Below are 14053 nucleotides of genomic sequence, written 5' to 3' on the forward strand. Positions count from 1 at the left end.
GCCAGGAATCGTGTCAGACACCAGGAAATGGAAGAAGCAAGGAATGGATTCTGCCCTAGAACATCTAGAGGAAGTGTAGCCCTACTGATACCTTGATTTGGGCCGATTTACACTAATTTTGGACTTCTGGACTTCAGAACTGTGAGAGAATGAATTTCTGCCTTTTTAAGCACCAAGTTTGGGGTAATTTGTTATGGAAACCATAGGAAAATAACACACTCTCTTACAGCATTTATCTTGTATTTCAGTGACTAATTAAAAAGATCTTACCTTTCTTGCCTACCCCACTTATCAGACTCAAACCTTCTGAGGACATGCTGTAGATCAAGTTTATATGCCCTTCACATAGCATACTGAATATATTTGAATATATTTGAATATATTTGAATATAACAGGCACTCAAATGGGACACTTGGGTGGCTTAGCTGGTTAGGCTTCTGCCTCCAGCTGAGGTCATGATCCCAGGGTCCTAGGATAGAGTTCCGTGTTAGGCTCCTTGCTTACCAGGGAGCCTGCTTCTCCCTCTGCCTGACTCACCCCCTGCTTGTGATCTATCTGTCTGACAAATAAATAAATAGGTCTCGGGCTGCTATCCTTAAAAAGACCTGATTATAAGTTTGGCTTTTGGTTGGCATCTATGAATTTGGCAGGAGGGTTCCCACCATTCCCAGATCAGAGAAGAGTGATGCACTATGTACCTAAACTGTTTGAACAAATAATGATTTATGTTAAACAGTTGTTTGCTTTTTGGCATCTCAACTTTTGCCACATGCCAGACAAACAGTATCTATGTGATCAACTTCCAATAAAATTCTGGGTACTGAGTGTCTAATGACCTACCCCGGTAGATAACATTCCATAAGTATTCTCAGAACTTGTCACTAAAGGAATTAAACAAGTCCTGTGGAACTCCATTAAAAGAGAGCTCTTGGAATTCTATGAATTTCAGTCCATGAGGCTTTTAGTTATACTGATTCTGTTTTGTATTCTTTCACTGAAATAAATTACAGTGAATACAATTAGAAGCTGAATCCTGTGACTTCTAGCAAATCACTGAACCTGGAGGTGATCCTGGGGACACCAGACATTGGAAACATGGCCACCTGTTTGAAAGATGAGTTAAATGACCTAAAACTTTTAATTTGGTTCTCAGTAAAAGGAGAGATGATTATAAAGAACATTTTAAAGCTGCATGCTATTGTATTCTAACATAATTTTCATCATAAGTCAATATGAAATATTAGTTCCTAAGGTCTACACATGGCTTATTTTTTTTTAAAGATTTTATTTATTTGACAGACAAGAGATCACAAGTAGGCAGAGAGGCAGGTAGAGAGAGAGATAGAGAGAGAGAGAGAGAGAGGAGGAAGCAGGCTCCCCGCTGAGCAGAAGAGCCTGATGTGGGTCTCGATCCCAGAACCGTGGAATCATGACCTGAGCCAAAGGCAGAGGCTTTAACCCACTGAGCCACTCAGGCGCCCCTACACATGGCTTATTAAAGTAATTCTTCTGTATAGGGGCATATCAAAGGTAATAAAGATAATGACACAACTCAGTTTGTGGTTTAAAAAAAAACCTCTTAAATGGTAAATATGAAATATGAAAAATGGTCTTAAAATATACTACTTAGTATTACCAAGAATTCAGACCCTCACCATAACCTATTAAATAAGTGTTACTGATACAGACATTTAGGCACAGAGATTTTGCCCACAATCACACAGCTGGTATCAGAATACCCTGGATGTAAGGCAGCCATCGTTCTCCAGAACAGATCACATATTAGGCCATAAAACAAATTTCAGCAAATTCAAAAAGTTCAAAGTCATACCATGCATCTTTTTTGACTATAACACTATGAAACTGGAAATCAACCATGAGGATAAAAATCTAGAAAAAGCACAAATTCACTGTGGTTAATAACATGCTACTAAACAATGAATGGGTCAACCAGGAAATCAAAGAAGAAATCAAAAAGTACATGGAAACAAATGAAAATGAAAACACAACAGTCCAAAATCTTTGGAACGCAGCAAAAGTGGTTCTAAGAGGGAAGTTTATAGTAGTACTCTACCGGAAAAAGCAAGAATAATTTCAAATAGACAACCTAACCTCATACTTAAAGGAGCTAGAAAAAGAAAAACACTCAAAAGCCCAAAAGAGCAGAAGGAAGGAAGAATAGAGCAGAAATAAATGATACAGGAACTAAAAATAAAAAAAAAACAACACAACAGATGAATGAAATCAAGAGCTAATTCTTTGAAAAATTCAACAGAATTGATAAACCTCCAGCCAGACTCATCAGAATAAAATAAAATAAAATAAAATAAAATAAAATAAAATAAAGATGACCCAAATAATCAAAATCATAAATGAAAGGAAAAATAACAACCAACACCACAGAAACACAAAAAATTGTAAGAGAATATTAGGAAAAATTATATACCAACAAAGAAGATAAGCTAGAAGAAAAGAATAAATTCCTAGAAACATATAACCTACCAAAACTGAAGAAGGAAAATAAAGAAAATTTGAACAGACCAGCTACCAGCAGAGAAATTGAATCAATAATGAAAACTCCCAACAAACAAAAGTCCAAAACCAGTCAGCTTCACAGGCAAATTCTATAAAACATTTAAAGAAGAGTTAAAACCTATTATTCTCAAACTATTCCAAAACATAAAAGAGGAATGAACACTTCTCAATTCATTCTATAGAGCCAGTATTACCTTGATACCAAAACTAGATAGACCCCCCACCACCACCACCACAAAAAAAGAGAAAGAACTACAACAGGCCAGTATCTCTGATGAAAATAGATGTAAAAATCCTCAACAAGATACTTGCAAAATGAATGGGTGGCTCAGATGGTTAAGTGTCTGACTTTGGCTCAGGTCATTAACTCCAGGTTCTGGGATCATGCCCCATATTTGGCTCTCTGCTCAGTGGGACGTCTGCTTCTCCCTCTGCCTTTCCCCACTAATCATTCTCTCTCTCTCTCTTCTCTCTCTCTCTAATGAATAAATAAAGATCTTAAAAAAAAAAATCCAAGAGGGGCGCCTGGGTGGCTCAGTGGGTTAAAGCCTCTGCCTTCAGCTCAGGTCATGATCCCAGGGTCCTGGGATCAAGCCCCGCATCGGGCTCTCTGCTCAACAGGGAGCCTGCTTCCTCCTCTCTCTCTGCCTGCCTCTCTGCCTACTTGTGATCTGTCAAATAAATAATAAATCTTAAAAAAAAAAAAATCCAACAATACATTAAAAAAAAATAATTCACCATGATCAGGTGGGATTTCTTCCCAGGATACAAGGGTGATTCAATATTCAGAAATCAATCAATGTGATATGTCACATCAATAAGAGAAAGGATAAAAACCATACGATCACCTCAAAGATGCAGAAAAAGCATTTGACAAAACATCCGTTTATGCTAAAAACTCAACAAAGTAGGTCCCCAGGGAACATATCTCAACATAATAAAGGCCTTATATGAAAAACCTAAAGTGAACATACTTAATGGGGGAAAACGAGAGCTTTCCCCTAGGTCAGGAACAACACAAGGTTATCTACTGTCACCACTTTTACTCAATATAGTGCTGAAAGTCCTAGCCACAGCTACCAAACAACAAAAAGAAAGAAAAGGCATCCAAATTGGTAAGGAAGAAGTAAAACTTTTACTATTTGCCAATGACAGGATACTATATACAGAAAACCTGAAAGACCACCAAAAATCTACTCAAACTGATAAATGAATTCAGTAAATTTGCAGGATACAAAATCCATGTACAGAAATCTACTGCATTCCTATACACTGATAATGAAGCAGCAGAAAGAGAAATTAATAATCTTATGTACAACCATATCAAAAATAATAAAATAGGAATAGACTTAACCAAAGAGGTGAAAGACCTATAATCTGATTAAAGAAATTCAAGGCAACACAAAGAAATGGACAGACATTCCATGCTCATGGAATGGAAAAACAGATATTGCTAAAATGTCTATACTAGCTACCTAAAGCAATCTACAGACTTAATGTAATCCCTATCAAAATACCAATAGCATTTTTCAAGAACTAGAACAAACAATCCCAAAATTTGTACAGATTCACAAAAGACCCAGAATAGCCAAAGCAATCTTGAAAAAGAAAAACAAAACTGGAAGTATCACAATTCCAAACTTTGTTATATTACAAAGCTGTCACACCTCAGTTTACATATAACCACATTTTATAGGTCTTCTCTGGCACTCATATCTAAATTCCTTTTTCCCTTTTCCAACAAACACACATGCTCCATTAGTCTCTAGCATAGCACCATGTTCCCGTCATAGTACTTAATCATAATTTATAATTAGGGATCTACTTATTTATGTGTTTCTTGTCATTCTCCTCAGTAAGCACAACAAACATGTCTGTTTTGTTCACCACTGGCACATTAAAGGCACTTAGTCAGTAACCTTCGAATGACTGAATAAATCATCTTACTCATTCCCATTGCGTCAATTCTTTGCACCCCCCGTCCACCTCCAGAGTTCCAAATACCTATTTCGAAAAGCTTTCTGGACATTTCCATGTGAATCCACATGGAATCACATCCAAATTCACCATGCTCCAAATTCAACTCATATCCTACCATTTTATTTGGTAGGATATTACCTCATATTAATATCTCAAAATGGCATATATTATAAATGTTTTATTATTACTCACATATGATAAGGTCTTATTTTCCTACTGGAGTTTGAAGTTACTTAAGGTTGCTTGTGTTCACATTCGTACGCCTCCTTGCGTATTGTTCAAAGGTTTATATGAAGTGAATAGTAAGAAAATATTTGCTGTTGGGCACTGCTTCCAGAAATTTAAAACCAAATGAATGCTGATTTACCTTCCCGCCCCAGGCTCTGTCATTGCTAAGGCACCGATACACTTCCCACTGGTCATCTGCGGGATGAACCGCTTAATCTGTTCTTCTGAGCCATAGTTTACAATATAGGGCATGATAATATCTGAATGAAGCATAAAACCTGGGCCTGTACAATTCGAATACGCTCTTAAAGAGAAAAAAAAAGAAGAAAATTTAAAGCACAAAATAATTATTTTGTTCTGCTTTCAGTTTTTTTGATTTCCAATGAAACAATAACAAACAATAAACAACAAAAATTATTAAGTCTTATCACATTGTATGGTAATAGCCTGTCTCTGCACAAACGTAGGAAGTTCCTGAAGATGTTCTCTCTTTGCTTTTATTAATCGTTTAATTTTTGACTCTAACACAATTAATAGTAGTCTAATAGAGTTCCATGAATACTTGTCTAATGAATTAAAAGATAAAACATTTAAAAGTATTAATCACCTACAGTTGTATTACCCTAACATAGCAACTATTTTCATTCTGGCAAATTACCTTTTCCATAAGGATATCTTCTAACATAGTTGCAGTCATGGTGTGAATTTGTACTTAACTGTTTTTTTAAGTATGTGACACGAAACAGTCCTTCTTTCTAACCTAGCTATCAAAGAATAATCTGAAATAGTTGTAAAATATTCAAAATTGTTTGTGTGATAGAATTTACTTATTCATTCTCCCACTACCAGATATTTAGATTGCTTCCATATTTGGAAGACTATGATCTAACATGACGATGATTTCTGCACACAGCTCCTCTTTTTTCTATAAAATTATTTCCCTAAGATAAATTCTCCAAAGTGGCATCCTAGATCAAAAAGCAGAAATATTTTTAATTTTTTATACATATCCACGTTTTTAATCTCCAAAGTATCGACTGTCCTAATTGTTAATGCCACTAATAGCATGAGCGTCTCATTTTCAACCCTGTCAGCGATGCACATTATGATTGTGAATTTTCACGGACTTTTGCAAACACTCAAAATGATACCTCCAGGTTAATTTAATTTGCATTTGATTGGTATAAGGATGAACTTTTTTCATCCAAAAGAACCTATTTGAATTTTGTTTTGATGAACTGTTGGGTCAAATTCTGTGCCCATTGATCAACTGAAATCTCTATTTCTTCTCATACAGATTTCTCCTTAAACTTGAAGTATATTTGATGGAAATATTTTTCTACTGTTTTTTTTTTTCCCAAATAGCTTTTTTAAAAGAAGAAAAGTAAACATGAAGCAATTAAAAATGAAGGGCTCTCTTTAATTTTCAACAGCACCTATTTTAACAATTTAAAGGGCATTTGCCTCTCTTCCCACATTAAAAAAAAAAAAATGCACAAGAGCATATGAAGGGTTTATTCATTCATATTTTACACTGTTCTCAATATTATAAGATTAGAAAGCGTAATTTATCCTCTTCTCAGGAAAGTGAGCAACAAATAAGACTCCACTTCCAATGTCTGCCTACTTACTGTTCCTCCCAGGTAACAGCTGCGGAATAAAGGTCCCCACCAACACCACCATGATGCTCCGCAATATTGACACCGAGCAGTCCTTGTTTTCCAGCTTTCTCCCAAAGCTCCCTACTCACTTCTCCAGCTTTCTCCCACCTGCAAACAGCAACATTTTAAAATTAGAAAAGCTTCTTTCCCATTATTTTAATGGTCATAATTTGAACTTATGAATGATATTGTTCAGGAATGTTCCCTTAATTTGAGGCAATTATTGTTGACATCGGACGTCACTTCCTATTTGCATCTGACTCTTTTATCGTTTCTCCTCCTTGCTGTCTTCCTTACTTCTTCTTACCTACCCTTCTCTCCTCCCTTGACTATTCATCGAACCTGCGAATTACATCCACGGATATTCATGGGTACAGTTTCTCTCAGCTGGTACTCGTAGGACGGAATCTTAGTTGTGCCACATTGTCATGGGAATTTGCCCAACTCTCCTGTAAAGGCAACTGGCCTCTGTATATTTCCTTAAAGTGCTGAATTGACCAGGATGAGCAAAGAAAAAAGGTGACAGGAGCAGGCAATCTTAAGTTTAAGGAGGAACAACAGAAAAACAGAAACATCTTGCAGCTGAGCTGTCAAATGAACTGAAAAGATTAGATATTTGCATAAGATTGTGCAACCTCTGCTTTTCCTCTTTAAAAATGAGAATGGCATAATGAGGAAAGAGATGGCAAGTCAGAGATAAAGAATCTGATAACTTTTGTTTTTATTTTTTTAAGTGGTATTTAGCTATGGTAAGTATGAGGTATATTTTTGAAGATGCTGATTAAAGCTACACACAGATACCTCAAGAAATTATAAATGAAAAGAGTTTGAGGGGCGCCTGGGTGGCTCAGTGGGTTAGGCCTCTGCCTTCAGCTCGGGTCATGATCTCAGGGTCCTGGGATCGAGCCCCGAATCGGGCTCTCTGCTCAGCGGGGAGCCTGGCTTCCCCCCCCCCCGCCTGCCTCTCTGCCTCCTTGTGATCTCTCTCTCTCTCTCTCTCTGTGTGTGTGTCAAATAAATAAATAAAATCTAAAAAAAAAAAAAAAGAAAAGAGTTTGATTGCCATGTACATTTTGATGTAACTATTGCCTAAAGTACCTTGGGAAATAGTTTTATCATTAACCTAAAATTTGTCAACTTCTATCATTTTTACTTCAAATCCTCACCAACAATTTTTCTGGAACAAAGTTTCAAATCAGTAAAGCAATAAACAAAAAAGAATCTCCTAGAGCAAAACTTTTTCCTACTTTCTTTCTTAAAGATATTTATTTATTTATTTATTTAGAGAGTGTGCACATGTGAGTAGAGTAGAGGGAGGGGCAGATGGACAGAGAGAGAGAAAATCTTAAGCAGGATCCATGCTCAGCAGCAGCCCGATGTGGGGCTTGATCCAAGGACCCTGAGATTATGACCTGAGCGGAAATCAAGAGTCTGAAGCTTAACTGACTGAACTACCCAGGTGCCCTTCTTTTGTTTTTAAAGAAAGTTGCTTTTCACCAAAGACTAGTGATGACATTAAGTTTAGCTAATTTTGGTCATTTTTACTGAGAAAGCATTAATCAAATCTCAATGGAAGGTATTTATTTATTTATATATTTATTTATTTTAGAAAGAGCATATAAGAGAGAGTCTAAAGCAGGCTCCAAGCTCAGCACAGAGCCTGATTGGGGGGGGGGGGCAGGGCTTGATCCTGAGACCAAGACTAGAGCAGAAATCAAGAGTGGGCTGCTCAACCAACTGAGCCACTTAGGTACCCCCCAACAGTGTTTAAAAAAAAAATTTTAATTGTAGTAAAGTACTGACAGTGAGTGAATTTTGGAAATAGAGCAAAATTCTATTTTCATAGAAACGATGGGTTTTTGGTCAACAAAGCAGGATCAGTAATTAATCAGTTAATCAATAAACAGCCCACCCAGTAATAAAAATACTTTAAGGTGGCCAATTGCCAACCAAGATTTGCATTATGCTGGCCAGCTGAGCTTTTATATATTTTAATTCATTAATGAAGCAGGAAAAAATATGTAATTAACTATTTAACTACTTAATTGACATTTAAGAGTACTACTCTTAGAATGAGTTGCGAATTTGCAAAATAGTCTTATTTTCAATTGTATATTTTAAAATTTATTTAAATAGCTTTGGACTAACTTAAGAATCTCAGGATTCTTAAGAATCCTTAAGTTTATGGTTACACAGTTAAGTATTATAGCATTATAGTTAAGAGAGTGAAAGGTTAATAGAGCAATTAACACAGTATATTTTCTGTAGAACAACTTGTAGCATTATCTAAGAAGTGGTTCTTATTGTTCCCCTTACGCATATTCCTTTAAAAGAAAATGTGCCACTTACTCTGCGTGGTAAGGAATCACTTCTTCTTGAAAAAACTTCCTTACACTTTTCCGGAAAATGTCATGTTCTGGAGAAAAGATTCTTCTAATTCCTATATCTGTTAATTTTTTAGCAGAAGGAGTTTCTAGACGTTCTTCTCCTCCAGAATGAGAATATCTAAAAAATATACATACACATTAAGAAAATTAAGTGATTTGTTACTCTTCATATCCAAATTAACACCACTAAACAGCATGGAAGGTTATTTCTACTGAATAACATAACACTGATCCCCCTCCCCATGAGACACACTACAGAAGTAGATAGAAAGGCTCTGAAATTTGATAGACCTGCTCAAATTTGAACATTACCACTTTTGATAGGATCTACCTCATCTAGATGAAATCAAGTAGTTTGTCTCTATTCAACTCACTCTTCACTTCAAACCCATAGTGAGGACATAGTGCCTATGACTAACCACAGGTCTGAACTGAGGTAAAACCCTGTTGTTACACGATGTGAATTAAATTATGTAAAACTCAAATACCACCATAGAATAATATTAATGTTTTCATGTTACTATGATGTTTATGATAGTATTAACATTTTTTCCAGAACCCAAATTAATATTTCATTCAGAATCATACAATTTGAAATGGCAGGTGTGTAAGATATAAACTTTGGGGATGTTATTGCCATATTAAGGGCAACCTGGTGAAAATTTTAAAAAAAGTCCATGAATCTCTGTAAGGATTAACACAGAATTATTCAAGATCTTCAGAAACTGACACTTCTTTCTCCTTGTCCCCTGCTATTAACCTTAAGATAAGACTGCTCTGTAGTTCCTTTAGGTCAGTGGTTTTCAGGTTTATTTCCCTGTTGGGGGACTCCTAAAAGAGTGTGAAAATCTGTGTACCACTTTGCATATTTTCAAATTCATATCTAAAAACTTTTTATCATATATCCAAATTTTGGTAAAGGTTGTTTTTCTGTTTTGCATGAAATTCTGTTTGGAGTTTCTCTCCTCCTTAGATGGAACCTGTTTTTTTTTTTTTTTTTTCCTTTCATTCTTTTTTCTTTTCTCTTTCCTTCCCCCTCCTCTCCTTAGTGTTTTTGTTTAAATGGCAGTTTTGCTTACCGGCATTTAGGTTGTCTCAACCCTCCACCTCCTCTCCCCCACCACCACCCAATCCTGCCACCAGAAATGGATTACTTTGTTTTAGCTTATGTATTTTTATTTAATATTATGGACTGAATTGTGTCACTCCCAAATACATGTTGAAGATCTCACTGTGATTGTATTTGGAAACAGGGCTTTGAGAAGGTAATTAGTTAAATGAGGTCATAAGGAGGGTCCTAATCTGAGAGAATTGTGGCCTTATAAAAAGAAGAGAGAGTTAGCACTTTGATCTTCCATTACCCAACCTTTAGAATTACGAAAAATAAGTTTGTTGTTCAATCCATCCAGTCTACAGTATTTTGTTATGACAGCATAAGCTAAGTAATACACTTAATATGCATTTTCTGTCATTTTGCTTTAGATTTATCTTTCATATGCAACTTTCAGTGAAGTTTATTAATATAACTGAGAAGCTTTTCAAATGGTAATCTTTGGTTGTGAACAGGTAGTGCTACAATTTTTATATATAAGTCTGCCTTTTGCCTTCATGGTTACTACTCAGTCCTTCAAATCATTATTTTTAATGGCTCATTCATTCATTTGGTCAACACATACTTTCTGAGTACTCATTATGCACCGAACTGTTCAGGTACCTTGGGCTACAAGAGTGTACAAAATAAATAAAGATTCTTGTTTTGGGGCTCACATTTCTCGAAGGGGAGACTGAATAATGATAAATAATGGAGTAAAGAAGCAAATTATAGAATAAAGGAGAAGGTGATAAGTTCTATGGAAAAGAAAAGTGGAGCAAGGTTCAGAGTGTGTGTCTGGGACAAGGCTGAGACATGCCTGCAGTATGGAAATACTGCAATCAAAGTAAGTTAAGTTAGAAAAATGAGATTTGAGCAAGCACTTCAAGGTGGAGAGCCAAGAAGATTTTTGGAGTAGAAGAATTTTAGGACAAGAAAACAATTAGAGCAAAAGGTGTCAGGCAGGATGGTACCTGCTATATTCTAGAAAGGGCAAGGAGGCCCAAAGTGGATTGAGTGAAAACAGTAATAGATGAAGTCAGAGGTAACAGCACCAACACGTGCAGGGGGGGTCTTGCCTATCACTACACTGTTATATCAAACAGACAGGCCAAAGTTTACTTTATCCCATAACTGAAATTGATGAAGGATAGTTGAAGAAAGGCAGCAGGGACAAGGGAACTCCGCCCTAAGAGGAAACCACACTTGAAAGGATTTCACAATACCTCAGAAGGAGGCCTCCACTCTTTCTCATGTGACAAAAAAAAAACCTGATGATGCCAGGTGCAGGGAGACTTAATTAATCAGATTACAACAGCCCTCCAACAAGCCCATAAAAACCCCTAGACTCAGAAACTCCAGTAGCGGCACCCTTCTCAGTCACCTCCTTTAAGTCTCCTCCTTCTTCGGGACCTTTGTACCATCACTCAATAAACTTCACTAATGTTCAGTAAACCTTGCTTTGCTGCCCACCACTCCGCAGGTCTGGTCTACCTCTTCATTCTTCCAAGCGACCAAGAACAGCAAGAAGTAAAGGAAAAGAAATCCAACAAAATGATTGGTTCCGGAGCGCCTGGGTGGCTCAGTGGATTGAAGGCTCTGCCTTCGACTCGGGTCGTGATCTCAGAGTCTTGGGATCGAGCCCCGCGTCAGGCTCTCTGCTCGTCAGGGAGCCTGCTTCCTCCTCTCTCTCTGCCTGCCTCTCTGCCTACTTGTAATCTCTGTCAAATAAATTAAAAAAAAAAAAAAAGATTGGTTCCAATTTCCTGCTAGTATTAATAAAACTATAATGCACACGTTTGTCCACATAGCTTTTCCATACTGGAAATTTTTCCTCAGGAAAAAAATGTGCCGAGACTAGGAAATGGGTGCTCTGAAACACGGAATCATTTGTCAACATAATTAGCAAATAACAGGGTGGAATTTATATTCTAGTCTGCCTCTATCTTAAAATTTTATATCCCATATTATCTTAAGGAAACCTTTGGAATATTTCTAAGTAAAATAAACCAAGACGCTAGAGAGTGAAAGAAGTGCCAGGAAAAATAAAGATATTTCAGGTCAGTCAAAAGTGTTCAAGAGAGAACATGTGGAAGAAAATCAAGACAGTTTACAGCCAGTATGTTGGAACATCCACTTCCTGAAGACCAAGAAAATTTTATTGAATACATTGGCCCTTCTTTTCCTTATAAAGACCAGGAAATCTGTACTGAACAAAAATAAACTTCTAATTTAACAGGCCAAGTTCTATTATTTTTTTTAATCATTTACATCATAAAAGGGAGACAGTCTCCACCAGCACCTTCAGTGATAGTTGGGAACTGGTTATAAATACACCAACTCAGACCTCACCCCAGATCTACTGAATCAGAATTTGTATTTCAACAAATTCCCTGAATGATTCATTTGCACATTAAGAAGCCTGCTATAATAAAACTGTAGTCCCTGACCTATTCAGAGGGTCCCTCAGGTCCTCCTTTTTCAGAAATTATGAGATTTTCTTCCTGGACTTCAGCCAAAATAATTTATCCCAATACACGTAATGCAGAAAACAGATATGAGAACTGAGATGTCTTCTACGAAGCCAGACAATGTAAATGATGTCTCTTTTCCTTTTTTTTTAAAAAAGCTACTGTTTTTAAAAATGATATTTATGGTAACACATCATGGGTTTATTATTGTTACTTTTACTTATTGTCAGGATATAATTGACATATATAGTTTCAGACGTACATGATTCAGTATTTTTATATATGGTGAAATAATCAACACAATAAGTCTAGTTAATATCCATCACCACATAATTTTTTTCCTTGTGATGACAACCTTTAAGGTCTATTCTTTTAGCAAATTTGAAATATATATATACAGTACTAACTACAGTCACCATGCTGTACATTAAATTCCCATGATTTATCTTAGAGCTGGAAGCTTGTAGGTTTTGACCCCCTTCACCTATTTCCACACCCTCCCCCCACCACAATTTTTTCTCTGTAACTGAGTTCTTTTTTTCATTTGTTGTTTTAAGATTCCATGTATAAATGAAATCGTACAGTATCCTTCTGTTTGACTTACTTCACTTACCATAATCTCTATTGTTACTTAAAAAAAAAAGATTTTATTTATTTGACAGATACAGATCACAAGTAGGCAGAGAGGCAGGTAGAGAGAGAGAGAGAGAGAGAGAGAGAGAGAGAGAAGGAAGCAGGTTCCCTGCTGAGCAGAAGAGCCTGATGTGGGTCTCGATCCCAGGATTCTGGGATCATGACCTGAGCCAAAGGCAGAGGCTTTAACCCTCTGAGCCACCCAAGCGCCCTCTATTGTTACTTTTAATTAACTAAACATTTGCAAATTTTGTTTTGTAGTTATCCACTGATATCCGTATGGGTAGGTACAACCCCCCCCCACACACAAAAAGATCTTTGGGGGTCCTCTAACTTTAGGAGAGTGAAAGAGTCCCGATAACAAAAAATTGAAAGTCACAGTCTTAACGAAACTCTGGGAAAGAGCTCAGAAAAGTATGTGCATCCTAAAGTCAAGTCACCTCCTCAGTGAAGTCTTCCCAACGGTCCTCAGGAGGAACAGGTACTTTTCCGCTCGCACAGCACCTGAGAGTTCCACCAATGTTGTAATGAGCTAATTTATCATTCATGTCATACTCCTTAAATTGTGAGTCCTGGACGCTTCCAGTTCATCCGATGGATTTTATGTGTCAGTATCTAAAGCTTTTGATCTCATAAACACTACCTTAATAATCACAGAGCCACTGAGAAACTATCATCTCTTCTGATTTAATTGATTAAAGGATTTATTAAATAAGTCTCAGTGTCACTGTCTGGTGCGGCGGATGTCAGGTCTTTGCTGTCCCGGGCTGCCTTCTCGGGGGCACTCTTGCAAGCAGGTTTCATCGCAGACGCCTGACCCTTTCTTTCTCCAGATCTGCGAGGCGGAGTCCCAGCTCCAGACTCACCACCCTGAAAGCGTCTGGGGCACTGCTCCGCCGCCCTTCGCCAAGGTTCTAGGGCCAGAGGCAGAAGCCCGAGCCCCTCGCCAGCCGTGGCGCCTCTCCCCCGCACCTCTACGGCGGGAGCTAGAATCCCACAAGCCAGACTGGGGCCGGAGAATGAGCCTTTGGCGAACCCCGCTTTGGGTCTTCCCGCGACTCCTGGGG

The 14053-nt window shown here is 37.3% G+C and overlaps 1 protein-coding gene across 1 annotated transcript in view; it reads right to left on the reverse strand.

Annotated features, from left to right (window-relative positions):
• Window positions 1-14053, reverse strand: part of LOC111143314 (acyl-CoA dehydrogenase, long chain) — a 40621-nt gene that overhangs the window by 26165 nt on the left and 403 nt on the right. The window contains exons 2-4 of the mRNA XM_022496976.1: window positions 8755-8910; window positions 6376-6513; window positions 4884-5048 (exon numbers count right to left, since the gene is read on the reverse strand). Coding sequence (XP_022352684.1) covers window positions 4884-5048; window positions 6376-6513; window positions 8755-8910 — 459 coding nt within the window. The remainder of the gene's footprint in view (window positions 1-4883; window positions 5049-6375; window positions 6514-8754; window positions 8911-14053) is intronic.

Source organism: Enhydra lutris, unplaced genomic scaffold (assembly GCF_002288905.1).
Source record: "Enhydra lutris kenyoni isolate GAN:26980312 unplaced genomic scaffold, ASM228890v2 scaffoldscaffold1, whole genome shotgun sequence".
Lineage (NCBI taxonomy): Eukaryota > Metazoa > Chordata > Mammalia > Carnivora > Mustelidae > Enhydra > Enhydra lutris.